The sequence below is a fragment of the Heterocephalus glaber genome, unplaced genomic scaffold, assembly GCF_053883595.1.
Source record: "Heterocephalus glaber isolate CG9 unplaced genomic scaffold, H.glaber_assembly_v1.0 deba00001451, whole genome shotgun sequence".
Classification (NCBI taxonomy): domain Eukaryota; kingdom Metazoa; phylum Chordata; class Mammalia; order Rodentia; family Bathyergidae; genus Heterocephalus; species Heterocephalus glaber.
This window is the reverse complement of record NW_028258301.1, coordinates 851,971-878,338: the sequence shown is the minus strand read 5'-3', so window position 1 is coordinate 878,338 and position 26,368 is coordinate 851,971. Positions and strand designations below refer to the sequence as shown.

The window sequence follows — 26,368 nt, the reverse complement described above, 5'->3', positions numbered from 1 at the left end:
AAACCACCTAATACAGCAGAGAGGGCACTATTACTGGTATTTTACTGACAGCTGAAATCAGATCTAATCATTGTAGTTTCACAAGCAGTAGAATCTTGCACCTCATTCTTCTAAGTCCGGTGCTTTTCCTCAACTATCACAACAGAAGGTCCTTCTGTTCAAGGCTGAAAAGTAGAAAGGGAGCCAGTGCACTTCTCTACCGAGAAGAAGGTAGATAGGAGTCCAGCAGTTAAGAACAGATTATCCTGAGAAAATAAGAACTAGGTAGGAGTTTGGGCCCCTTAGTCACAAAAAGCGACCCAGACAAGTCTCTCTGGGCGCAATCACTACACACGCAAAATGTGGTAATAAATCTGCTCCGCCTTCCAGGTGGAGCTTGCTACGCTATGGCTCAGGAGAAAATGATGCGAGTGCTTTTCAAAGGCAAGGGAGATGGAAGAAAAGGCTAAGACCATTCCAGGGCGTCAGTGGGCCGGGGTCAGAATGCTCACGCTTCTCTGCTGCGGGCTTCCAGCTGATCCACTGCATCCACTGCAAACTCTCAAGTGCCAGGCTAAGCGAGAAGCCTTTTAGAAACCGCGAGGTGGGAAAGACCGCTCCCGACGGGCTTTAGAACGCTGCCAGGCACTGAACAGGCGCTCGGTGCACGTCTGCTGAAGGGAGCAAAGAGCGAAGTCTGCCGAGAATAACGTCCTCACTTCTAGAGGCTCGGGGCCCCTTTGGCCCCGTGGGCCGCCACACTCACAAGGGGCCGAACCTTCCGCGGGCTGGTCGCAGGCCCTCCGTTTCCCACCGCCTCTGCTTCGGGATCTGTGGTAGCTGCAGCAACTCCAACCTACCCGAGCTGGACTTCTCCTTTAACAGCCACCGACCGCTGACAGTAGCCAAAGCTGATACCCAGCTGGAACTGGAAAGTAGAGAAAAGAAAATTTCGCGCCAAAGGGCGTAGCCCCGCCCCCAAGCTGTCTACGCGAGGCGTCACCAACCACAGCCTGCCCCGCCCACCTGGGTGGTGCATGACGTACTTCCGCCAGCGCCAGCAGCCAACATCCATTCGACCGACTCGCGGTTGCCGGAAGTGCTAGACGCTGAGCTTTCCGCTTCCAAGATGATTGCTCGGCCGACTTAGAGATTTCCTCCGCCTTTCTCCATTCTTTTACTTGTGTTTTATTAACCTGGAGGTGACGCAGTAAGGGATCCGACGGAAATACGTAGAGAACTGGAGTTCTAAAATGGCGAACCGTACAGTGAAGGATGCGCACAGCATCCATGGCACCAACCCCCAGTATCTGGTGGAGAAGATCATTCGGACGCGAATCTATGAATCGAAGTACTGGAAAGAAGAGTGCTTTGGACTTACGGGTGAGCAAGAGCGAGCCTCCTTGTGGCCTATTTCTCCCGACTCGCCGCCGGTAGGACCAACCCTTGGGGTGGTACTGGAGGGAAGTATTTCAGTCATCAAAAACAATTTGAGCGCCTACTGTGTGCCTAGACTTGAGTTTAGTATTGAAGTCACAGATGAATCAGAGACCTACTTTATAATGAAGGATGTCTCAAGTTGAATCGTTCCATATAATGTTAGCCAGCTGGGTTCCAAACATGAGTTCAACACTGTTGAACTCAGGGAGCTGGATATTAACTCCTTGACATAGACTTCTGAAGGTGTTAAAGGAAGTCACCGTGGCCAAAATCAAATTCTTACTATCCTTAAGTCTAGGTCAGTTCTAGTATTTCTACATGTGAGTTCCAATATAAATGTAAGTTTTTGAGGGAAGCCTTCTAGTCTTATGATCTTTGTTCGAATTCGGGCATAATGAATGTCTTTTAACACTGGCTATGGACCAGAGCAAGTAAGGCACTTAACCTTCCTTAGCCCTCATTTTTCTTACCTGGAAGTAAGGACAGTGTTAGAACTTTCTGGTTTATGGTAAAGATTAAATCAGTAATAGTAAATGCTTAGAGTACTTGGTGTTTAGAAACCTTTTCCTTTATATTAGCTGCTGTCATTATTAGTGTTATTAATACATGCTTGTTCCCCTAATATTAAACTTTTGATGGCTGTTAAGCGGGTCCAAATCTTGAACTATTCCACTTCTCTCCCAAAATAGCTCTTACTTGTTTTTGTTTTTTTAGCTGAACTTGTAGTTGATAAAGCCATGGAGTTAAGGTTTGTGGGTGGTGTCTATGGTGGAAACATAAAACCAACTCCCTTTCTGTGTTTGACCTTGAAGATGCTTCAAATTCAGCCTGAGAAGGATATCATCGTAGAGTTTATAAAAAATGAAGATTTCAAGTAAGTGTATGTTGACTAGCTATTATAAAAGCTTCAGTTTAAGCTGGGCGTGGTAGTGCACGCCTGTAATCCCAGCACTCAAGAGGTTGAGGCAGGAGGATCACTGCAAGTTTGAGGCCAGCCTGGGGTACATAGTGAGGTTAAGGCCATCCTGAGCTACAAAGCAAGAGACCCTGTCTCAACCCCTGCCCACACACCTCCTAGCAAAGCTTCAATTTAGTGGTTCAGAATTGTGCTTTAGTTAAGAGTTGTGAACACAGTGTATCTCCTCTCCACAGAGTTGCATTTCAGGTTTCCTTTTTTTTTTGGTACCAGGGATTGAACTCAGGTCCTTGCGCTTGTGAGGCAGGCGGCGGAACCCCTGAGCTAAATCCTGGACCAAGGTTTCCTTCTTTAGCACTTGAACTTATATTTTGTTTGATCTAATTGTATTAATCTCTTACTTTACTTTCTTAGTCTTAGTAATTTTTCACCCACAAATGTATTTCACAAATTGAATATTCAGGAGAAACCAGTGTCTAATATGTCGGTAGGAGAGAGTAACATAGGGTGGTAGTTGTGACATACTGGATCTGGATTTGTGTGTAGACTTTATTATTCACTAACTGACTTTGTAGAAATTGTTAATTTTCTGAGCTTTAATTTCTTTATCTGTAAAGTGGAGATAATAATAACAATTCATAGGACTTACAGAAGATACTACATGCGTACCAACACAGTGCCTGTTGGATGGTAAATACCTAAAAAATGTTTGACTGCTTTTTTATTATTATGTATTCTCAAGTTCACAGACAAATATGAGATACAAATGGTAATAGTTTACTGCATGCCATGCTGTCTTCCAAGGTCTTTAAATACAGTAATTCACTTTCACATCAACACTATAAAATTACTATCCCTATTTTAGAAGGAAACTGAGGCACTGAGAGATGTAAGTAATTTGTCCAAGGTCAGACAGCTAGGAAGTGGCAAATGTTATACGCTATGGTTAGCACTTTTCTTGCATTTCTTATTGAATATGGCAAGCCAGTAAATTAAGTAGCATCTTCTCCATCTTACAAGGATTGAGAAAACAAGTAACTTGCCCCACAGAGTTGGTAAATTATGGAATCAGAATTTTAACCCAGAGAACAATTTTTTTCCAGCACCCATGTTCATAGGCATATGTACTTGATCTGGTATTATTGAATACATTTTGCACCTTTTATTAACTCCAGCATCTCCTTGAATTCTTAAAATATTCCTGTGAAGTAGATAGTTTTTATCCTAGTTTTACAGGTGGTAGATCTGAGAGTTGAGCAACATGTATCAAGTTTCCATATCCAGTATTTGATAGAAAGCAAACTTAAACTCAGGTCTCCATATTTTAGCCATCTTCTCCTCTATGTTCCCTCTACAGTCCAGCTTTCTGGTCTGCCAAAGAAATGAAAATACACATTTATCCTCAACTGTCATGAGAGAAGCCAGTTTTAAAACTCAGGAACTTCTAAGGTTGGCCTATTGTTTTCTCTGTTATCTACCAGGTATGTCCGCATGTTGGGTGCACTTTACATGAGGCTGACTGGCACTGCAATTGATTGCTACAAGTACTTGGAACCTTTGTACAATGACTATCGAAAAATCAAGAGCCAGAACCGAAATGGAGGTGAGCATGATGCCAAGACTGTTACTCCAAGCTGTTTTTTTGTTTTGTTTTGTTGTTTTGAGTTCAGGGGATCGAACTCAGTACCTTGTGCTTTTGAGGCAGGCTCAGCACCACTGAGCTAAATCCCCAGTTCCCAAGTAGTTTTTATGTCACTGGTGTCCAAGTCACGTTCCATGTGTTATATCATCACAGTTTTGCTATCCTCCACAATGCCATATACATATATGTATATATATACACACACACACATATATATATACACACACACATATATATATATACGTACACACATACACACTAAGTGTACTCTTATTAATGTAGGACTATCACTGAAAAATAGTATATACAAGGGTTAGCGCCATACCTTTTACAAAGAGACACTTTCTACTATGAGGAAGGATCTGAGTAATGCAGTCAAAACCTTTTGACATTTAGTGTCATAACAAAAGATTGTAACATTTGCCTTTCCCCTCTATATGTGTTGTTAAACAGTAGACTAGTAAGTTGGTGCGTATTGAGTATCCCTTATCCAAAATGGCTGAGGACCAGAATATTTCAGATTTAAGAATTGTTTGGGTTTTGGAATATTTCTGTAAACTTCACTGGTTAAACAACCCTAATCTACAAATCTGAAATGCTCCAAAATGAGAAACTTTTTTTTGCAGTGCTGGAGATTTAACCTAGGAGCTTACACATGCTAGGTGAGAATTCTCCAACTGCGCTATATTCCTACCCCTTTTCTCAAGTTTTGTTTTGAGATAGGGTCTCCTGCCAAGAGCTTCCTGTCTCAATCTCAAGAAGCTGGGATTATAGGCATATGCCAGCATGCCTAGCTAAAAACCCAGAATATTTTGAGTGTCACGTGCATGTTGAAAAGGTTTCAAATTTTGCAGTCTGAGAGGCTAAGGCAGCAGGATCACAAGTTCTGGGTGACTTAAGAGACTTAATGAAACCCTGTCTCAAAATTTTAAAAAAATTTTAAAAGGCTGGGGATAATGTTCAGTTCAAAGGTCTTATCTTCAGTACCACGCACCCAAAAGAAAAGTTTCAAATTTTAGAACACTTCAGATTTTCCATTTATTCACTTAATTCACATTAAGTGCTAATGCTATACCAGGTACTATACTGTATACTGGAAAAAACATAGTGAACAAGCTAGACATAGTCATGGTCATGATGGAGTGAGTTATTGATTATATGATGTTAAACTGAGACAGGGCTGGGGATGCAGCTCAGTGGCACTGCACCTGCCTGGCAAACACAAACAAGGTCCTGAGTTTCCATCCCCAGTACCAAAAAAAAAAAGACAAGAATTTTCAACCGATTGACATTTTGGGCCAGATAATTTTTTCTTGTGGGGGCTTTCCTGAGCATTGTAGAATGTTTAGTAGCATCCCTGGCCACTACTCCTAGATAGAAGTAGCACTTCCTGTTAGTGGGGTAATACAGTTGTGGAAATTATCTGGGGTTGAGAACCACTAAACTAAGGTAATACATGCTACAGAAGTTCTAAAAAGCTGTTATTACAAGTACCATGGAAGATACATGTTCTATATTCAGAAACATAGATTCATATGAGAAACTACATAGAAGTTCTATGATGTTAAAATTAATGTGAATTGATAGAAAGTCTTTTTATAAAACTTAAAATTAATTTGAGTCACGTGATCTATTCAAGATCATCCCTGCATAATTCAGAACTTTTTGTGTTTGCTTTTGTGTTTGTCCCTTCTGTTAATTGGGAGAGCTTCACTCATTCTTTAACCCTTTGCTTCTAAAGAGAATTGGTACATCAATGACCTCATAAAAGGCTTATAATTCTTTCACTTTTTTTATTATCTAAACATTGTGTCCAAGTTGCTTGAGCTAATGATTTTCTTTCAGAGTTTGAACTGATGCATGTAGATGAATTTATTGATGAACTGCTGCACAGTGAGAGAGTCTGTGATATCATTCTGCCCCGACTACAGGTAAGAGACAAAGGTTTATTATGGGAGTTGCCTGTCTCCAAGATAAGCAAATAGACAAACAGATCCATATTGTAACACTGAAGGTCTGGATCATAGGGGTCCTCTTGGTAAGGAGACTTCATATCTATGAAAAAGAGGATAAGGAATGAGAAGAAAGTGAAGTATTTCAAGGGTAGAGCTTTAAAAGTGAATAGTTCACTTAAGAGAGTTTATCTTTAGGATGTTATATCAAGGATATTATAGCTTGAGTAGTGGGTTTTAAACTTTATGAGCAGCTTTTTTCATATAGATCATATAAAGCCAGGCTATTTAACAGAGAGAGGACCGGGGTGGGGAACTGGGTCCTTGCTTCCTAAAACTACCCCTTTGGCAACATCCTTCCTGTGAAGTGATCATCCCAGATGCACCTTTCAGTATTATGCTTTATGATTTAAAAACTACTGTTGGGAAATATGTAGGGACAATAGATTCAGTGGGCAGCTTAAACAGAAAGGGAATGGGTTACAGTGGAGAGATAGCTAAATAGGAAATTAGAAAACCTAAGTTGTAGGACCTGGTCCTAGTTTCCCCTCTGCAAAAATGAGATGAGACTAAACAAATGGTCTTTTTAAAAATTTATTATTAATGTTATTTTTTTTTAACCATTAAAGTACCTTACTTGTTTATTCTTTTTTCTTTTTGGGTAAAGTAATACAATGAAATATATAAATCTTAGGCACATTCTCAGAGTTTTGTTTTTTTTTTGGTACCGGGGATTGAACTCAGGTCCTTGCACTTGTGGGACAGGCAGCAGAACCACTGAGCTAAATCCTCGGGCCTCTCAGAGTTTTGACAAATGCTGTAAATGCTAAAACTTAAAATTTTTTTAATACGATTTTTTATTAGCACGTTTTCATTAATAAAGATCACATTCATTGTGGGAAGTTAGTACATGAACATAACACATCTTAATTCTTTTTTTATCCTCTTTCCCGCCTCTCCTTCCTATCTCACGCCAACTCGGTCCCTTGCACTTTTACAAAATTTCTATTGCCCTGTTCTAAATGGGTTTTTTTTTTTTTTTTTTTGGTACCAGGGGTCGAACTTGGGTCCTTGCATTTATGCAGCAGGCAGCGAAACCACTGAGCTAAATCCCCGGCCTTCTAAATGCTTTTTAAACTGCTCTGTAGGTCTGTTTTAAGGATACTGAGAGGAGCAAGTGGAGACAGCTCCACATATTACAACCCAGTTAGCTCCTTTTTGTTCTAGATTTTTATATTGGGCTTGAGCAGGAAGACTTCCTTTGAATAAAACATTTCTGTCTTTTCAATGCTTTCTTGCAGTTTAATTTATACATATATATATTAAAATCTGGTAAGTTTTAGCATATATATACACCTTTGAAATCATCACTACAATAAAAATAGTGAATCCCCTCTCCCTACCCCTCTCCTTTTCTCTAAGCAACCACCAGTGTGATTTCTATTCTAGATATATGTATTACATATTCATTTTTGTTTGTCCTTTTTCACTAGGCATAATTTTTTGTTTGTTTGTTTTGGTACCGGGGATCAAACCTCAGCACCTTGCACTTGGGAGGAGGCACAGTGCCACTGAGCTAAATCCCCGCCCCCCAAGGCATAATTATCTTGAGATTCATCCCTGTTGCTGCATGTATCACTGATTTGTTACATTTTATTGCTTAGTACACCATTGTATGTATATACTACAGCTGCGAAACTTTTATGCATTATTTTGGAATACCAACTCAGTATACAAAAATCCATTGTATTTCTATACACTAGCGATGAACAATACAATTTGAAATTTTTTTTAAAAAGATGTCATTGGGGCCGGAGATTTAGCTCAGTGGTTTCACCGCCTGCTGCGCAACCTCAAGGACCCGAGTTCGATCCCCGGTACCACCACTCCCAATAAATAAATAAATAATAAAAACTAAAAAGATGTCATTTACAACAGCTTCAAAAAATATAAAATAAGGGAAATATTCTCAAAAGATCAGCAATACTCATACACTTAAAACTATGAAACATAGGGCCAGGGATTTAGCTCAGCAGCACTACGGCTGCCTTGTAAGCACAAGGTCCTGAGTTTGATCCTCAGTACCAAAAAAAAAATCTATAAAATATAGCATTACTGAGAGAGACTACAGATCTAAATAAATAAAGAGATGTCCAGATGCTGCTTGACTCCTGATTAGGGTTATGTCCTAGTCAGCCCTTCCTATGTTGAAAATGTGCATGTTTTACCTAACCTACCACATAACACAGCCTGTCTTGAATTACGCTCAGAACATTTATAATCTGGGGTTTTTTTTGTTTTGTTTTTTTGGTACCAGGAATTGAACTCGGGTCCTTGAGCTTGTGGGGCAGGTGGCAGAACCACTGAGCTAAATCTCCGGCCCAAAAGAAATCATTGTTTTGTTTTTTTGGTTTTTTTGGTACTGGGGATAGAACTCGGGCCCTTGCGCTTGCCAGGCAGTTGGCAGAACCACTGAGCTAAATCCCTGCCCCTCAGAACGTTTATTTTAGCCTGCAGTTGAACAGAATCATCTAACACCATCTATTTTATATGAAAATGTTGAATGTCTCTTATAATTTATTGAATACCTGTATTTAGAGAATGTTGCCAACATAGTATACTGTAGAGTACAGCTTGTCTACTCTTGTTATCACGTGGCTGGTTAGGAACTTTGATTCACTGCCCTTTAGTGGCATTGAGAGGTTTTTTTGGCTGGTTGGTTGGTTGGTTTTGTGTTTTGTTTTTTATTTTTGTTCTTTTTTGAGACAAGGTCTCACTATATACTTTAGACTGGCCTTGAATTCACTGTGTGGCCTAGGCTGGCCTCAAACTCGAGGCAGTCTGCCTGCCTCAGCCCCGCAAGTGCTGGGGATATAGTCATGTGCCACAAGGCCCCCGCTCCTAAGACTTACTTTAAAGCTGTAATAACCAACACATGATTGAGTTATTGTAAGGACAGACAAATGGATCAATGGAATAAAATAAAGGGACTGGTAGTAAGCCCTGCATACATGGACAGTTGATTTTCTATAGACTTGCTAGGGTAAGCCCTGCTAGTGAAAAATGATAATCTTTTCCCCAAATGGTGCTAGAAAAATTAAATAACCATAGGCATACAAATGATTCTACCTTCCCCTCACACCATATATAAAAATTAACTTGACAGAGATCACAGACTAAAAGCAAAACTACGATATCAGGTACCTTACGTTTGTCAAACATTTTTGTAATAGGATACAAAAAAAACCAATGAATTTTAAAAAATAAATTTGCTATAAAATATAAAACTTTTGCTTTTCTAAAGACTATTCCAAAAATAAAAGAACAAGCCATACTCTGGAAAAATCTACGTGCACAACAGATACAACAAAGGTCATAAATTTCGAATATATAAAAAAATTGCTTAAACTTAGTAACAGGACAACTCAGTGGGAAAATAAGCAAAAGATTCTTTTGGATTATTTACATTGACTTTACTGGTTGGGCATACCTAACCAGAGAATTCAAAATGCTCCACATCTACAACTTCTTGAGTATCATATTGCCATTCAGAAAGTTGTATATTTTTGAGCATTTTAGATGAGGGATGCTCAACTTGTATTTGTAACTGCTTTATTTGTAATGGCCAAAAACTGTAAACAGTTCAAATAGCTATCAGCAGATGACAAATTGTGGTATATTCATACAATGGAATGCTTCTCAGCAGTAAAAATGAACTATATAGTAACTTGCATCAATTGCAGAATCATTAACACTGAGTGAAAAAGAATATTTTTAGTAAATGTAAACTATAACGACAAAAATTAGATCAGTGTTTGCCTGGGTACAGAATGAAGGAGTGGGGAGAAAGGAATGAGAAAAAAAGATATAAAACTTTTGGGCAAGTGGATATGTTTATATGTTTATGTACTAATGGTCTGACATTTGTACACAGTACTTGTCAACATGTAAAATTGCATACATTACTTAAAAAATATATGGCTAATTGTCAATTATACCTCACAACTTTTAAAAATTTTTTTGACTTTTTTTTTTTTTTTTGGTACTGGGGATCGAACTCAGGACCTTGCGCTTGCAAGGCAGGCACGGGAACCACTGAGCTAAATCCCTGGCAACTTTTTAAAATTTTGAGAATGAGGCCCGGGATTTAGCTCAGTGGCGCCACCACCTGCCTCACCAGCGCAAGGTCCTGAGTTCAATCCCCAGTACCAAAAAAAAAAAGAAAACTTGTGAGAATCATTGGAATAAATGCAGACTACAGGTCTCTGGCTCTTCCAACTCTACTGTTCTCTGATTCCATACATTTGCATGGTACTAGATATGAATCTTCTGTCCTGGGGGCAGTAGAAATGAACCAAGCCAGGGAGTTTTGCTCAGGCAAGCAAAGCTTTATTGGGAGGGTTTTACTTCCAGGAGGAGGAGCACAGCGATGATGGAGAGAACAGTCAGGCTTGCCTGTTATAAAGAAGAGTGAAAGCTTTTTACTGCAGGGGTGAGCTATGGTCCAGGAATTTTTCATTGGTCCTGGGTACAGTTTTGAAAAGTGTTTTTCTTTTGAGCAGACATCCTGGCCTCAAGAAACAGTTCATCAGCTTATCACTGAAGCTGTTCCATTCATTCCATCTGTGCCCTTTTTTGCACAAACATCCTGCCCTTGTGATTAGAATGGGCCACTGTAGTTGCTAACAGAATCTATTGAGGGATGGGGTAGAAGAAAACACAAAGCATGCTTTTAATTGGTTATGGGCCTGGGAGTTATTTTGCCTCCGTCCCTTTGTGATTATCCCCCAATAGTTTTACTCTCTCTTCTAGTTTACTCTTGGAGATATGATGGTGAGGGTATCTTGGCTTGAATGATGTACTTGCTTTTCTGAGGTTGATAAAATGGGCTTGAGTGAGAAAGGTAGGGAAAAACACTGCTTTCAAAAGGTAACAGTTCCTGAGTTAAGGCCCCTGGAGTACACTTGCCCTTTGTCCTCTGACTCATAATTTTTAGAATTCATAGCATTAACTAAAGGGTCCCAGATAAGAGTTTGTAGTTGAGAACGGGCCAGGGATTTAGCTCAGTGGTTCTGGCGCCTGCCTCGCAAGTGCAAGGACCTGAGTTCGATCCCTGATACCACAAAAAAAAAAAAAAGAGTTTGTAGTTGAGGGATGGGGACAGTTTCTTACATGTTTAAGTAATTGCAGAAACCCCAACTAGGTGGGTTCTCTACTTCAGCTTTCCTTGTACATGCTACCTGATGCTCAATAATTCCGAAACAATTTGTTTTATCACATGTACTCTGAGATGCTTGATTCCCACTTAGAAACTAAAAGGGATTTTTTAAAAAATTTCTATTAGTACACATAATGATTACTTATGGAGAGTTAGTAAATGTGTATAGCACATCTTAATTCTTTGTACTTCCCCTTTTCCTCTCCACCCTCCATCTTGCTCCAAAAGGGATAATTTAAAACTCAGAGGTCACAAATTATACAAATGGGTGGCTTATTCTGCTGATGATACAAATGGATCTAATCACTTTTATCTGTCTTTTTACTAATAAAATTAATAAACAGCCACCCAGTGGGACAGTCATATATGTATTCAAGCTGGCAAGAATGTGTTAAAGTTGGGAATTGAAAGCAGGTAACTGATAAATGAATGAAACGAATTTGCTTGGGGCAACCAACCATCTAGATTTATGTAATTGGTAGCCAAGTGCTCATACTAAACTAACAAATCAGCTTCCTCCACACTGACCCAGCTCTAAACCTGTAAGTCAAAATCTGGAAGTTGGATGATGTGGTATATCTCTTCTGTTCCATGTTGACTCCTGTGGAGTATACAGTGGCGAGAATGAAAGTAGAAGTCTGAAAACCAGCTTTTAGGGCTCAGTTTTCACACCACCTCATTGTGGGTTACACTAGTTATTATTATCTTTAGCTGTTGTTATTTTTAGAAGCACTGCAAAAATTAGGAAAACTTCCATGTGCAATCAAGGTTGCAGCTAACAGTTCCAAAGTCCAGTGAGCTCTGAGCAAGCTTGTTACTGTAATCAGTGTGGTCCCCATGTAGTGTAGAAGGAAAGACCACGAAGCAAGAATCTGTTAGTTTATCAAGTCTTACTAAGGAGAGAGAATTGAAATCTGACTGATAAATGTTGTCATATCACCAAGAGGTATGCTCTGGTTTGGGCCTCTACATGTCCTTAGACTGCCTTTTGTTGGACATGGTGGCACATGCCTATAATCCAAGCATTCTGGGAGGCTGAGAGAGGAGGATCATGAGTTCAAGCCCAGCCTATTCAACCTGTGAAAGACTGTTATCAAAAAACATATATATAATAATAATAGTAAGGGCTGGGAATGCAGGTCAGTATGAAAACCCTACATTCAGTCTCCAGGACTTCTTGGCAGGGATGGGGAGTGGGCACCTGTTTAACCTGATTCTGTTCTTGGTAACCAACCCACAGGTCATCAGTTTTGCACTCACCCACCCCACCCCCATACTGAGAATTGAACCCAGGCCCTTTCTACTGAGTTTCAGCCCCAACCTGTTTTTTGGATTTTTTTGTTTTGGTGGCAGCGCTTCAAAATTGCATTTGTGCCTCAGCCTTCCCAAGTGCTGGGATTATAGGCAAGCACCACTATGCCTAACTCAGTTTAGCTTTTGCTGGCTGTACCTTAATGTTGGCAAGGAGGTGCTTTGGAATGTATTTTCATTCTGTCAAACACAGATACTTAAGAAGTTGGCCAGAAACAATAGTTGAGCACCCCAAGACACATGTAGAGACTGTGGCGACCCACAGAGCTGGACAAGGAACTATGAACAGAGAGGAGCAGTTGGTAAACATTGATTTGAAGGGTGATAACATTTGCAGTGTTTGTAAGCCATGAATAGGCTAAGAAACACTCCTTTTGCCACATTTGTTTTGAGTTAAATATTGAGAGAATGCCAAAATCTGATCTTTAGCACACCACATCAGTAAGGGGCCATAAAGACTGTTTTGAAAAATACTGTTTAATTGCAAACCAAGATTGTCCTCCATATGAGCTTTCCAAAAGCACTTATGAAGGATTTAAAGCCATTTTGAGTAAGAAGATAAACTGGATCATACAGAATGCACGAAATAAAGATCTGGACTCAAGGGCCAGGGATTTAACTTAGTGGCACTGCACCTGCCTTGCAAACGCAAGGTCCTGAGTTTGATCTCAGGTACTGCAAAAAGAAAAAAAGATCTGGATTCAAACTCTGAATGTTCTAAAAGCCCTCAGAATCACCTGTTTAAATTTAGGCACAAGCCAGATAAAAAATTACTCCCACAATTTGACTCTCAAGTACCAAAATATTCTGCAAAATGGATAGATAGAAGTGTAAGTGGCATCTCAGACTGTACATAAGGAATTTGGGGGCAGACAAAATATAAACTTGAGCTTGCTATGTTATAAGCTTCGGATGCCACCTCTTGCCATCACAGTGTATTGTGGCCTCATAGTCACAACAGGCATAGAAGAAAGAAGAGGCCATCTTTAGTCCAGAAGCTAATGTTGGGACCCACAATCTACATTACAGCAGAAGGAATTGAATTCAGTGAGTCTTGGTGATGTAGAACAACTGAATACAAAGCTCCAACAGCAAATCCAGGAAGTTTTTGAAGAGTTGACACACTAAGTGCAAGAAAAAGATTCTTTGACATCAGAGTTCCATGTCTGTCGTGTTGCCACTGAACAGCTACAACTACTCCAAGTTACTATGCCCACAAGTAGGAGGAACAGGAATGAAGTCACACCCTACCCATAAACAACTGAACTAAATTTACACATACTTCATATACTTTACCCTTTACTGGTTCACCAAGCATGCAGATTTTGAAGAAGGTTAAAGTTATGGTCCATTTACTTACGGTCAATAACCTGGCAATGCATAAGGCAGTATTTAATAATATCTTTGTCTAGTAAAGCAGATCATTATAGTCTGGTCTTCCAGGGTTAATTATTTGACTTCACTTTGGAAATCTTTTTCCCATAATTACTGAATCTCCTTCTTCTTTTTTTTTTTTTTTTGCAGTACCAGTGATCAAACCCAGAACCTTGCGAGGCAGGTGCAGTGCCACTGAGCTAAATACCCAGCCCTATCCTTCCCTATTTTTTTACCAAGTGTTACTATTAAATACACTGTTACAGTGTGATTTTATGAAATATATTTTAAATTGACCTGTCTAAACAATAGAAGATTAACAAACTTCTATTAATCTGAACTACTAAAGTCAATTTTTAAGAGGGAAATGGAATTCATAGTATCGCCTCTTATTTATTATGAGCAGTATTTTAGTATAAACTTTGTTTTTTAAAAAAAATAGAAATAATGATTTCAGACTCCGCAGAGTCTGATACCATTTTGGATCCCAAACTCCCATGGTCCTGTTACATACTTCATTTCTTCCAACCTTGATAGAATTTTAATGAAGGGTAAGTGAGAGCTAAGTAGCATACACGAGTCTCATTATTCCACAGCTGCCTGTCCAGGCCACCCAACATTCTTTATAGCCTTAGTCAAGAAAATGGTGAGTGGTCTTGTAACCCAGACATTCCATCTGGCTGGGTCTCTTTTCTTTGAACTGCCAAGCAACCCATTCTCAGCCATAAATTTATTGGCCTTTGGATTTTCTGTGTATCTTAAAGACCATGGGAAACAGAACCAACTGCATGTGAATTTCTTCCTTTTGGCTTTGTATTTATGTTTGTAGAAGAAATTACAAGAGTATACAGATTCCAGATATATCAAACCGCTTAGGAAAGTCTCAAATGTGTTTGAAATGAAGTCACTACAGCTGTTGCTCCATGGCTTTTCTATCAATGTCAGAAGCCCAGTGTTAGGGCCTCAGGACATAGAGGAGATGGCAGTGACCTGTAATTTTCATTTTGTTCTCTGTAGAAACGCTACGTGCTAGAAGAAGCTGAGCAACTGGAGCCTCGAGTTAGTGCTCTGGAAGAAGACATGGATGATGTGGAGTCTAGTGAAGAGGAAGAGGAAGAAGATGAGAAGGTGAGGGGCCTAAGAATTTTAGAGGCTGAGGAGGGATGGGAATGATCTTTGTTTTCAAACTTTAATTTTTAAGCGTCTTTAAGAAATAATTTCCCATTAAAAGTATGAACTTTAGAGTAAAATACCCCTCGATTCATATCTTATTGCTGCCATTTACCAGTGCCGGGGGTTAAACCCATAGCTACGTCCTCAGTTCCATAGTAGTGGTATAATTATGAAAATTACTTAACCTTAATTTTCTTTTGTAAAGTAAGGATAGTAATTTTCTCTCAAGACTGTTGTGTTAAATGAAGCCTTCCTTTCCCTTGTTATGACATTCAGGCTACAAGCCTATTATTAGTTAGTGCCACCCATACCCAGTCAGTGGACTAATCCAGTTGTCACACCCATGATCTAGTCACTCCCATATGAGCATTTTTTTTGCTTTGGGAGGACATCTAGATAAAGCATTAACACCTGTGAAGTCAGATATACTTTTATTTGATGTGGACAACTGACAATTTCACTATTTTTTGTTGTTGTTGTTTTAAACCTCCATTCTTTGGCTGGGTGTATGGCTCAGTGAAAGTGCTTGCCTAGCGTGTGCAAGGCCCTGAGTTTGGTACCCAGCACCACATAAAACAACCCCATTCTTTTCACGCTTGCCTGCTTTGTTGTTTCAACATTATGTATATGTGTGGGTCTGTTTCTGGTATCACTATCCTGGCCATTTTTTATAAATGCCACACTCCTAATTAAATAGCTTTATAAGAAGTCTGGATTTTTAGTTGACCAAGAGCTAGTCAATATAAACAATAGAATCTATTTGTGAAGTTTAAAAGAAACATGCCAGTATTTTGATTAAAATTGCATTGAATCTGTAAACAAGATTGGGGGAAATGAAAGTGACATCTTTATGATATCCATAAAGATGATTTATCTTTCAGTTATTTAGTTCTTTAAAGGCTTGTAGAAATTTTACATGTAAATTTATATTTTCCTGCATATAGTTTTTGTATGTCTTTTAGGTTTATTTCCTTGGGTTTACTTCCTTTTAGTTTATATTATTATTGTTAGGAAAGTTATGAATAGTTATTACTATTGTAAAGGAAGACTTTTATTATAACATTTTATTATAAAAATTTCAAATATATATACAACAGAATACCATAATGGACTTTGATGAAAATTTATCACCCAGCTGTAACAGTTAATAAAAAATGACCAGGGCCAGGATTTAGCTCAGTGGTTCTGCTGCCTGCCTTGCAAGTGGAAGGACCTGAGTTTGATCCCCAATACCAAAAAAAAAAAAAATGACCAGTATTACTTCATCTCTACCCCAACCTGCTCCTCTATCACTGTATTAATTTAAAGCAAATCATCTGCAAATACTTTTTTTTAAAGTTATTTTTTAAAAAACTTATGTGCTAAGCTGTTAAAATGTTTTATATCTAGTTCAGTGGTATTGTAGGTTACCTCGAATCATTTACTCCTGTTTGATTTTTTTATGTTGCTGAACTAAATTTTAAATGCATGAGCTGCTCAATCCTTTTTTGTCAAATACTATTGTACTGTTTTATATCTGTGTCACAAACTATGCAAACATACTCTTAATTGAATAAGCCTCAGGAATTAATACTTTTAGTGTACTTTCTTTTCTTTTCTTTTTTTTTTTGGTACTGGGGATCGAACTCAGGACCTTGCACTTGCAAGGCACATGGCGCCACTGAGCTGAATCCCTGGCCCAAGTGTACTTTATTTTAAAGAGGCAAGAGAATGGTTTATTAGGTAAAGATTTTAGAAATATAGGACACACTGAAGCGTAGAGTGTGGTGCTCAAAGAAAAGGAAGACTTTTAAAAGGTATTTGTTGCTAAGTTTGTGAATTGACTAAACTTTGTAGATTTAGGGGGGAGGGTCTAAATAAAACAGTCTTTTTCAAGAATAATACATTTTGGTATCTTTCTAACTTTATGCCCTTCATTTCCTTCTTGTCTTGGACTTTCAATGTAATGTTGAGGTAGTGGCAAACTGTTTTGTTCCTGATTTTAAAGTGAATACCTCTGATGATACTTCCATGTTAAGAATTACATTTGCAAGCCGGGTGTGGTGCCACATGCCTATAATCCCAGCACTGGGGAGGCTGAGGCAGGAGAGTGGCAGAGAGTTCATGGCCAATTTAGTTTACCTAGTGAGTTCAAGGCCAGCTTGATATAGGGAGACCCTATCTCCAAAAAAAAAAGAATTATATTTGCTATTGACACCCCTTATCAAGATAAGGGAATTATTTTCTTTTCCTGGTTTGCTATGAGCTTTTTTCATGAATGAGAATATTTTGTTACATGCTTTTCCTGCCATTTCTGAGATTATCATATAGTTTTTCTCCTTTTATTGTTAATCAGATAAATGTTATTCATAAACTTGTTACCTTTCAGTTTTTTGTATAAAATGAATTTGATCATGGCTTATATTTTTTTAATACTCTGCTGGATTAGGTTCACTAATATTTTATGATACTATCTTTTTTTCTTTTTCTTTTTGGTACCGGGGATCAAACTCAGGACCTTGCGCTTAAGAGGCAGGCACGGTGCCACTGAGCTAAATCCCCAGCCCATGATATTCCTGTCTTTGCTTATCAGTGACAATAGCCTTGATTTCACTCATGATGAATCCTTCTGTTTTGTTATCAAAATTACATTGGCTCATAGGGTTAGTCCCTCTTTTATAATTCTCTAAAAGAATTCACCAAAGTGAAATTATTCTGTTTCTGGTAAAATTCATTCAGAAACTGAGCCTTGTGGTTTGTTTATGGAAAGACTGCATCCAAATCTTTAATAGTTACAGGAAAATACAGACATTTTGTTTCTGAATCAGGTTGCTGTGTTTTCTTTTAGGAATTTGTCCATTTTATATATATATATATATATATTTATATATATATATTCATCTAATCTGACAATATACTTCTTGTCATTAGGAGGACACTTAGATTTATTACAAGTGTATGCATATGCTTTTTCTTATGTTTATCCTGCTTCTTCCAATCTTAACATTCTTTGATATTTATTTTTTTCCTATTGATTTTTTTCTACCTTATTGAGATTTACATATTCACTTCTGATTATTCTTGAAGTTTTACATGAATACTTAAAGTGTTTAAATCTATCCTTTTCCCAAAAAAATGTAAGGACCATAAAATAGTTGACTCCATTTATAACTATTTATAACCATTGTTCCCAGTTCACAGGTTTTTCTTGTCCAGCATCTAATTCTTTATACCCCCCAGGTTTACACATTATTTTTACAGGCTATGTCTGTCAGTGTCTATACCCATTTTGGTTTGTACGATTTACTGTTTCATCCCTTCTGTATCTCTGATCATCTTTATATTACTATCTGCTTTTTTCCAGATTATTAAGAATTTCCTTAGTATAACTGTCTTCCTAGTAAGTTCTGTTCATCTATAAATGACTTTATTTCACTCTTATTCTTAGAAGATCTTTTCAGTGAGTACACAATTCTGTATTGACAGTTGGTCATCTGACAACCATTGTCACTGTGAGGAGTCTGGGATCATTCTAATTGTTTCTTTGATGTGACCTGTGATCCGCCCCCCCCCCCACTGCTATCTTTTATCTCGTTATTTTGGAGTTTTATTTTATCTAAGGCTTGATTTTACTTTTATTTACCTAGCCTTGGGATTCATTTTGTTTCCCAGAGATTTTCATCAGTTTTCACCTCTACAGTCTCTCCATTCTTAGATGCATATAAACTTTTATTCCATCCATCCTGTCCGTGTTTCTGTACCTTTTTTATCTTGTTTCTCTGTGTTATGTCCCAAGTATTCAGGTTTGCCTTTAATTCACTTGCTATTCTTCCTATGTCTGGTTACTTCTTTCATCTATCTTAAGTTGTTTCTGTTACCACTTAGGCTTTTGTTTCCTAGATACTCCTGTTTTAAAATCCAGCAATATCTCTTCTTGTTGATTGTTCACCTTTGTGATTGCGCATTTCATTTGAACATTTCATACATAACTCATACTTTCTGACAATTCAGTATCAGTCCTCGAGGTGTCTACTACGGTTGGTTGCTACTGGCTCTAGATCATCATGTCTTCCCTTCTCATGTGACTTGTGATACTCATAGATTGAACTTGATAAATGAGGTTCCTGAGGTGGCATTGTGAAGATGGAAAGTGTTCCTCCAAAAACGGTTTGCAATAATGTTTCCCTTAGTGGTGGGCACATGACTAAAATGTCATTACAGTTTTTGTAGTGGGAACATCAACACAGTGTACTTAGACAAACCTAGGTGGTTTGGATCTGTCATTCTGTATGACCTTTGGATGAATTAAACAGGCACAGTAAACATGAGATATATGAGGTGTCTGCTAGCATAACACAATAATTGTTTTACCATACCATACAGCTTTTTAAATAAAAACTTAAAAGGACCACATTTTAAAACAATGGTAAAGGGCCAGGGATTTAACTCAGTGGTTCCGCCGCCTGCCTCACAAGCTCAAGGTCCCGAGTTTGATCCCCAGTACCAAAAAAATAATAAAATAAAATGGTAAAAAATAACAGTACATTTTGTACATAATTGTAGGTGCTTGCTTTTGTATGACTGGCAGCACAGATTTATTTACCCCAACATCACTGTAAACCTGTAATACCTTGCACCACAGCTATGATGTCACTGGGTGCTAAGAATCTTTCAGCTCCATTATAAATCTGTGGGACTACCATCAAGCAGGTGATAGAAAAATATTATACAGCACATGCCTGTTTCTGTTCCTACAGATAGCTAGAGACACCACAACTGACTGGGGCCTCGTCAGCTTTCATGGATTGGTGTTTGTGCAAAGCTCATTTTTTCCTTAAAGCATCATTATAGTATTGGCATTTGTTTTCAAGCAACTCTACTCTCCTAGATTCCTGCTTCTCTAGCCCCAGTCCCTCATTGTATCTGGTTGTTTAGCTTATATAGATTCTCAGTTTATATTTTTCTTTTTCTTTTTCTTTTTTTGGTACCGGGGATTGAACTCGGGTCCTTGTACTTGCACAGCAGGCAGCAAAACCACTGAGTTAAATCCCCAGCCCCAGTTTGTAGTTTTCTGATTTCTCCCTGTAGTGTTACTTAACATTCATGTGTCCCTTGTTTTTCCTATAAACTATTAGATCTATGGGCCTAAACAGTTTAGGGGGATTTTTATCTCACTTTGGAGTATAGCAACAGTTTCATAGCAATGGTGTGTATTTCCCCTGGGGTGTGCAAAGTATCTCACTTTTTGTAATGTTAGGATCCACTGATGAACAATTATTTGCTCCATCAGGTTTTGTAAAGTGGTGATATATTCTAATTATTTCATTTCTTCATCATTTTCACATGGAATATACCTATTAAAAGAAAAACATTACAAAGCCAGGCATGGTGGTGCACACCTGTAATCCCAGCACTTGGGAGGCTGAGGCAGGATGTTCACTAGGATGTTCACTGCAAGTTTAAGACCAGCCTGGACTACAAGGCCAGCTTGAACTACATAGTCAAAAACCAAAAATAAAGAAAATGTTCCAAATCAGCATTTTTTTCACAGGTAGTTTATATAGGAAAGGAAATTGATCCTTTTCCTTTAGCAGCCTTAAAAAGTCAGTTCTATATAGTATCTTCCCAAGGCGATGCTCTTTTGCCTCTGATAACCTTATGGACCAACCTAAGCAAATTTGATGTTTTAATCCATTATTATCCATGTCAGTGCTCAGACTGTCCCATCGTTGGCCAATGGAGGCTTCTTCAACCTGATTCCTGAGATTTCTTGATGTAATTGTAGAAGTATTTAATAGCTTCCTTGCATTCTCATGTGTGTTCCAGTCACATCTGGTACACTTATCCCCGAGACCTGGAATCAGTCATTTCCATGAAGTCTTTAGTTTAATAGTATATGATACTGGGCGGGGGATTTAGCTCAGTGGTGCTGCACCTGCCTCACAAGTGCAAGGTCCTGAGTTCGATCCCTGGTACCAAAAAAAAAAAAAAATAGCATATGATATTTAGATACTAGTCTGGGTACTATAAGTGGTCATTACTACCAGGTTGGTTGGTGTTGCTAGGCATTTACAGTTGGCCGCACTATGGGAAATTTATTTTTGTAGATTTAGATACACCACGGCTTTTTATTTAAACTTAATTGACTTACACCTTTTCTTTCATGTTTGAAATCCAGTTTCTTGAGATAAGCAGAATTCCTTCTTGGACAGTCCAAGAATAATGATACAACCTAGAATGTGATTTTATTGGACACTTTGTTTCCTGTATTTCTTTTTGTCTTTGTGGTTATCCCTCCATGTCACATTACTGTGTTACAAAGTCATTTGGAGATGGGCTTCAGGACAGGATAGGGAGGGAAATGTAATCAGTATTCCGAGATGACTGTCTGTTATGAGCCTGTGCCCATCACTGAACCATCCATCTTCTTTCCAGCTGGAAAGAGTCCCATCACCTGATCATCGCCGGAGAAGCTACCGAGACTTGGACAAGCCCCGTCGCTCTCCCACACTGCGGTACAGGAGGAGTAGGAGTCGGTCTCCCAGAAGGCAAGATGCTAGTCCTTAGACTTTGAGAATTATAGCCTGAGTTTGAATTTCAGGGAAGGAAAAATGCCACCCTATGGAGAAAGTTTGCTCAGTATATTAGTTACCTATTGCTGCAAAACCACCACACACAAAACCTCACCAGCAGACAACAAAGGCCATTTCTTTAGTTCACAAGTGTGGTCAGTGATTTAAGCAGGACTTCCATATGCAGTGTATATACTGGCCTTGGCAAGGATGGTTGGGGCAACTTAATGTCTTTTCTGTCTCAGCCTCCAGCAGGCTGTTTTCATGACAGTGGCAGAATTTAAGCATACACAAGTCAGTCAAGCAACTGTTTTTCCAGTATCTGCTTGTATCAGATTTGCAAATACACTACTGGCTGAAGCAAGTCACTTGGCCAGTCCCAGAGTTAAAAGAGGGAAGGGTTACGTGACGGCATAGATACAGAGAAAGGTAAAGGTAAGAATCAGGAAGGACCAGTGGATTCATCTCCAGCTCTCCGAAACACCCCCCCCCAAGGAATTGGGGCCAATTTTGCAATCTGCAGCATCCAGTATACTAACATTTTCCTTATTTTGTTCTGTGCAGGCGGAGTCGGTCTCCCAAAAGAAGAAGGTAGGCCTTTAATCATTTCTCATGGAGAGAGATTGGGGAAGGGGTGGTAGTATTGTGTATATATTACCAGACAGATCTGGCAGGCTGATTATTCTTTTCCACAGTCCTTCACCCCGCAGAGAAAGGCATCGGAGCAAGAGCCCAAGACGCCACAGAAGCAGGTCCCGAGATCGACGACACAGGTCCCGCTCTAAGTCCCCAGGTATAGCATTTGGGCTGTTTGCCACTGCTTATTTTAACAAATCTAAGGAGCAGTTACCCTCATGCAATATAGAAGTACCTAACCTTGTTGCATGGCAGAAAAGGAAATGGGACATGGAATTTGAAAAATAGGGCTTGCTACCTAGACATGGTAGGACACCTCTGTAATCTAACATTCTGGGAGGCTGAGGCAGGAGTTCAGAGCCCAGCCTGGGAAACTTAGCAATTTGGTGAAACTGTCCAAAATAAAAAATGACCAGAGATGTAGCTCAAATGAAAAAGCACTAGGAGATAACTCAAAAAAACTAGGATTAGAGGTCCCATTTGACCCAGCTATTCCTTTTGGGTATCTTCCCAAAAGAATTAAAAGAATCAAACCACAGCAATATATGTCCATCCATGTTCATAGCAGCAGTTTGTAATAGCTAAAGCTTTGAAACAGCCCAGTTGCCCATCACCTGGAGACTGGATAAAGAAGATGTGGGTTTTTAAAAAAATAAAATGGAGTACTGTTCAGCCATAAAGAATGAGAAACTAGAGACATTTATAGCTAAATGGATGCACATTGAGGCCATACTCTTTAAGTGAAATAAATAGGACACGTATGTGTAAATACTGAATAGTTTCTCTGGCATGAGAAACTAAAAGTGTAAATAAGGATCAAAATGTATAATTGATAATGTGAAATAGGAAGAAAAGATGTAAATGGGAAGGGGAAGTGGGTAGGGTTAGGGGAAAGGAAAAAAATACGAAAAAAGGAAAAAAATGGAAACAAAGTCTCTGTAAATGGGAGGGGTGGAGGGGGTGAAGGGAGGGCAGGGGAATGGGGAAAAAAATAACCAAGCTACATCATGTAAAAGTACAAGTTCCCAGTGATGAATGTAACTGTATTGTATACCTAAAATGTACCAGTAAACTAAATGGAAAAAGAAAGCCCTAAGTTCAATCCCCAGCACCACCAAAACAAAAAGAAAAATGGGACTCAAATGTTAAGTCTTACGAGTTTTGCTGATATGATGGTTTTCAGTATTTTCATCTAAAATTATAGGAATAAGGCCTATGGGGTGGTATGGTGTTTATGAAATCGGCCATAATGCTGTCAGTGGTTTTTAAATGCTGTTATTACTACTTTCCCTGCCACACATACACCATTTGGAGAGGTGCTTCCAATAAGAGATGTCCCCAGCATAGGCTACATAAGTAATAAACCAGTGGGTGGGATTGGGGAAAGTGTGAGTGACAGTTCAGGAGTAAGAGGGAGAATCTGACTCATCCAGTGCCTTTTTTTGTTCATAGGTCATCACCGTAGTCACAGACACAGGAGCCACTCAAAGTCTCCTGAAAGGTAAATGCTGGCCTCTATTTTAACTTAAGAATATGAATCTTTGTTCAGAAATTAAGGTCTCAAGTTGTACATGGTGGCACATGCCTGTAACCCCAGCACTAGGGAGGCTGAGACAGGAGGATTGCTGATAGTTTGAGACCAGCCTGGGCTACACAGTGAGTTCAAGTCAGCCTGAACTGTGTAGTGTCAAAAAACAAAAAAAGAAAAAACAAAACAACAGAAACCACAGTGTTAGTTACAACAAAGTTGGGCCTGAAATTTTCTTGTTTTGATGAGAGTAATGGGAATGGGAATTCTCATTTAAGATAATATTGGCCTTTTACCCTGAGAATTACTAGGAGTCTCTTTTGCAGTTTTTTCTTTGTAGTTGTGGTTTTGGATAATGGATGAGCTGTGGTCTCAGAAGACCAGCTGGTTTTTTGTTTGTTTGTTTCTTATGGTAGGGCTTTTTTTTTTTTTTTAATGGGGGTAGTTTTTATTGTTTTCAATTTTTTGGTGCTGAGGACTGAACCCTAGGGCCTCACGCTTCCTAGGCAAGCACTCTGCCACTGAGCTAAATACCCAACGCTTATATGGGTTTTAAGTAACAAGTTTTAAAACAGTTGAGTGACCTTGGGCAAGTCACTTTCATTTGTACATCTTTCATTAGAAATCCCTGTGCACTATTAAGGTCTCAAGAGATGGTTTCCTCACTGGTTGTACTGACTATTAATCCCTGATTTACAGTATTACTGAGATGGGGGGGCCCTGAATCACCAAGCATGTTAAATGATTATTAAGTGTCAGTTCCATGCTCACAAGTGTCCACATATCATAGTGTTTCTCAAAAGTCCTTACTTGCTCCTTAATGATTTATATATTTTCCATTTCAGGTCAAAGAAAAGCCATAAGAAGAGCCGGAGAGGGAATGAGTAATGAATTCAATTTGGTTTTAGTCCAAATGGCCTCCTGTGGATATGAGGGTATCTGTGTGGAAGGATTAAGAGCTGCTCTCCTGGCAACTATAATATTTGTGTCTTCTTACTGAGTTGTTTTTTTTTTAAATGGAAGAGGTGCTGAGTTTTGTATCTCTTTTCAGCTGTAAACATCTTTGAAGTTTCCTAAGGTCAATTTTTGATCCAATCAACTACAGCTATATTCAAAATTATGAGGGTAGAAAGGATCTGGGAATTGGGAATGTGAGTGAGAAAAGATTTGGCCATACTGGTGACCCTTTGCCTTTTTGTTATTAAACTTGATACACTCATTTGTCACTTTTTTGTAGTTTAATTTTTGGTTTCTTCCATGATTAGAACTACTTTGAGAATCCTGGGGTTGTGCTGCTACTATTTATCCAAGACCAAATCAGTAAAACAGTATTTTCTAACTTTTCCAGCAACAGAAAGTGGTAGTAAACATGAAAACTGGCTGTTTAGCAGCAGTTTTCTCAGAATACAATGCATTCAAACATAAGGGGTCCTCTGGATTACTTAATCCAGTTTCATCCAGCAGTTTCAACAGACACCCCTTAATACCATTTATACATATTCTTGCATAGTGCCATTTATTTTTCTCTACAAACCTTGAAATCCACATTCAGCTGCTCAGCCTGTAAGTACTGACATTACTCAATGCTTATCAGTAGCAGTAAGGGAGCAGGAGAAAAATTAATGGAGGACTGGACATGGTGGCACATGCCTGTAATCCCAGCACTTGGGAGGCTGAGGCAGGAGGATCCCTATGATTTTGAGGCCAGCCTGGGCTACATAGTGAGACCCTGTCTCAAAAAACCACACACAGAGCCAGGGATTTAGCTCAGTGGTTCCAGCACCTGCCTCCCAAGTACAAGGTCCCAAGTTCGATCCCCAGTGCCCCCCCCCAAAAAAGATTCCACCATCCTTCAAAAAACCACACACAAAATTTTGGGGGGTACTGGGTATTGAACTCGGGACCTTGTGCTTGCAAGGAAGGTGGCAGAACCACTGAGCTAAATCCCCAGCCCCACACAAGACAGTTTTAATGGAGAGCAAAGTATCTTAATACTATCCATGATTTTGGCCCAAACTGCTAGACAGTAGAGCTAGTCACAAAGAAAAATACAATACAGTAGGAAGACAGCTTTTAGAGGGGCAGGGAACAAGGACCAAGGTGGTAATGAAAACAATGCATTCACTTTAGAGTTTCTTTTTAGTTGATGATGTATGGTATAGCTAGGTAAATCCCGATGCTTGGAAATAAAGACTAGAGTTCAGCATAGCGATCTAGGACAGGATTATTAATGCTTCAGTAATTGTGAAAGATGTTGATGAGGTTGCCCAGGGAGTATGTATAGACAGGAGAACATAAAAGTAGTGCCTTAGGCATCACCAGCACTGGTGACAAGTACAAGTCACCTCTTCAGACTAGAATGAACTAAGAGAGGCAAATTAGGCAAGAGTAGGTCAAAGAAGCCAAGAGACTAAGGACACAAAAGCAATATAAGTATTTTTAAAAGTCCCTATGGGCACTAATAAAAGTATTAAGATGTTTGCTAGAAAAGTTGCTTTTACCTGTCCTCTTCAGAAGGGGGAAATGACTGACTGAATGACTTCCTACATCTGTAGTCCCAGAAGGAACTGCGAAGACCTGCAGCCTTATAAGATCCAGGTTTTCCAGAGACATCGTATCTGGTCAAAGGATAAACATTTCTATTGCTT

General features: G+C 39.0%; 2 protein-coding genes and 1 pseudogene across 5 annotated transcripts in view; 2 read left to right on the top strand and 1 right to left on the bottom strand.

Annotated features, from left to right (window-relative positions):
• Window positions 1–963, bottom strand: part of Orc1 (origin recognition complex subunit 1) — a 30,301-nt gene extending 29,338 nt beyond the window's left edge. Inside the window, exon 1 of one of the 3 annotated variants that reach the window (XM_021247976.2) lies at window positions 840–963. Coding sequence is in view for 2 of the 3 variants with exons in the window: in XM_004869246.3 (XP_004869303.1) it covers window positions 492–528 (37 nt within the window). In the remaining variant the exon portion in view is untranslated. Of the gene's footprint in view, window positions 1–491 lie in introns of all 3 variants that reach the window. The other 2 variants (XM_004869246.3, XM_013067242.3) reach the window with 2 other exon arrangements.
• Window positions 964–1,049: 86 nt separating this feature from the next.
• Window positions 1,050–24,946, top strand: Prpf38a (pre-mRNA processing factor 38A). 2 transcript variants are annotated; one of them, XM_004869242.4, is made up of 10 exons: window positions 1,050–1,362; window positions 2,134–2,293; window positions 3,817–3,938; window positions 5,823–5,908; window positions 14,850–14,960; window positions 21,420–21,532; window positions 22,121–22,147; window positions 22,252–22,349; window positions 23,645–23,693; window positions 24,566–24,946. In XM_004869242.4, exons 1-10 carry the CDS (start codon window positions 1,233–1,235, stop codon window positions 24,606–24,608), a joined length of 939 nt encoding a protein of 312 aa, XP_004869299.1. In that variant the 5' UTR covers window positions 1,050–1,232; the 3' UTR covers window positions 24,609–24,946. The 2 variants fall into 2 exon arrangements, with proteins under 2 accessions (XP_004869299.1, XP_012922725.1); XM_013067271.3 differs by having other exon boundaries at window positions 1,072–1,362; window positions 2,232–2,293.
• LOC101710803 (protein EURL homolog) lies at window positions 12,493–13,789 on the top strand (annotated as a pseudogene).
• Window positions 24,947–26,368: the final 1,422 nt, after the last annotated feature.

Excerpts from the sequence above, each read along its gene's own strand:
- Prpf38a (XM_004869242.4), top strand. The coding sequence starts at position 1,233 with ATGGCGAACCGTACAGTGAAGGATGCGCACAGCATCCATGGCACCAAC. Across the intron at positions 21,533-22,120 it reads AGGAGTCGGTCTCCCAGAAG|GCGGAGTCGGTCTCCCAAAA; the intron begins GCAAGATGCTAG and ends TGTTCTGTGCAG. Across the intron at positions 22,148-22,251 it reads CGGTCTCCCAAAAGAAGAAG|TCCTTCACCCCGCAGAGAAA; the intron begins GTAGGCCTTTAA and ends TCTTTTCCACAG.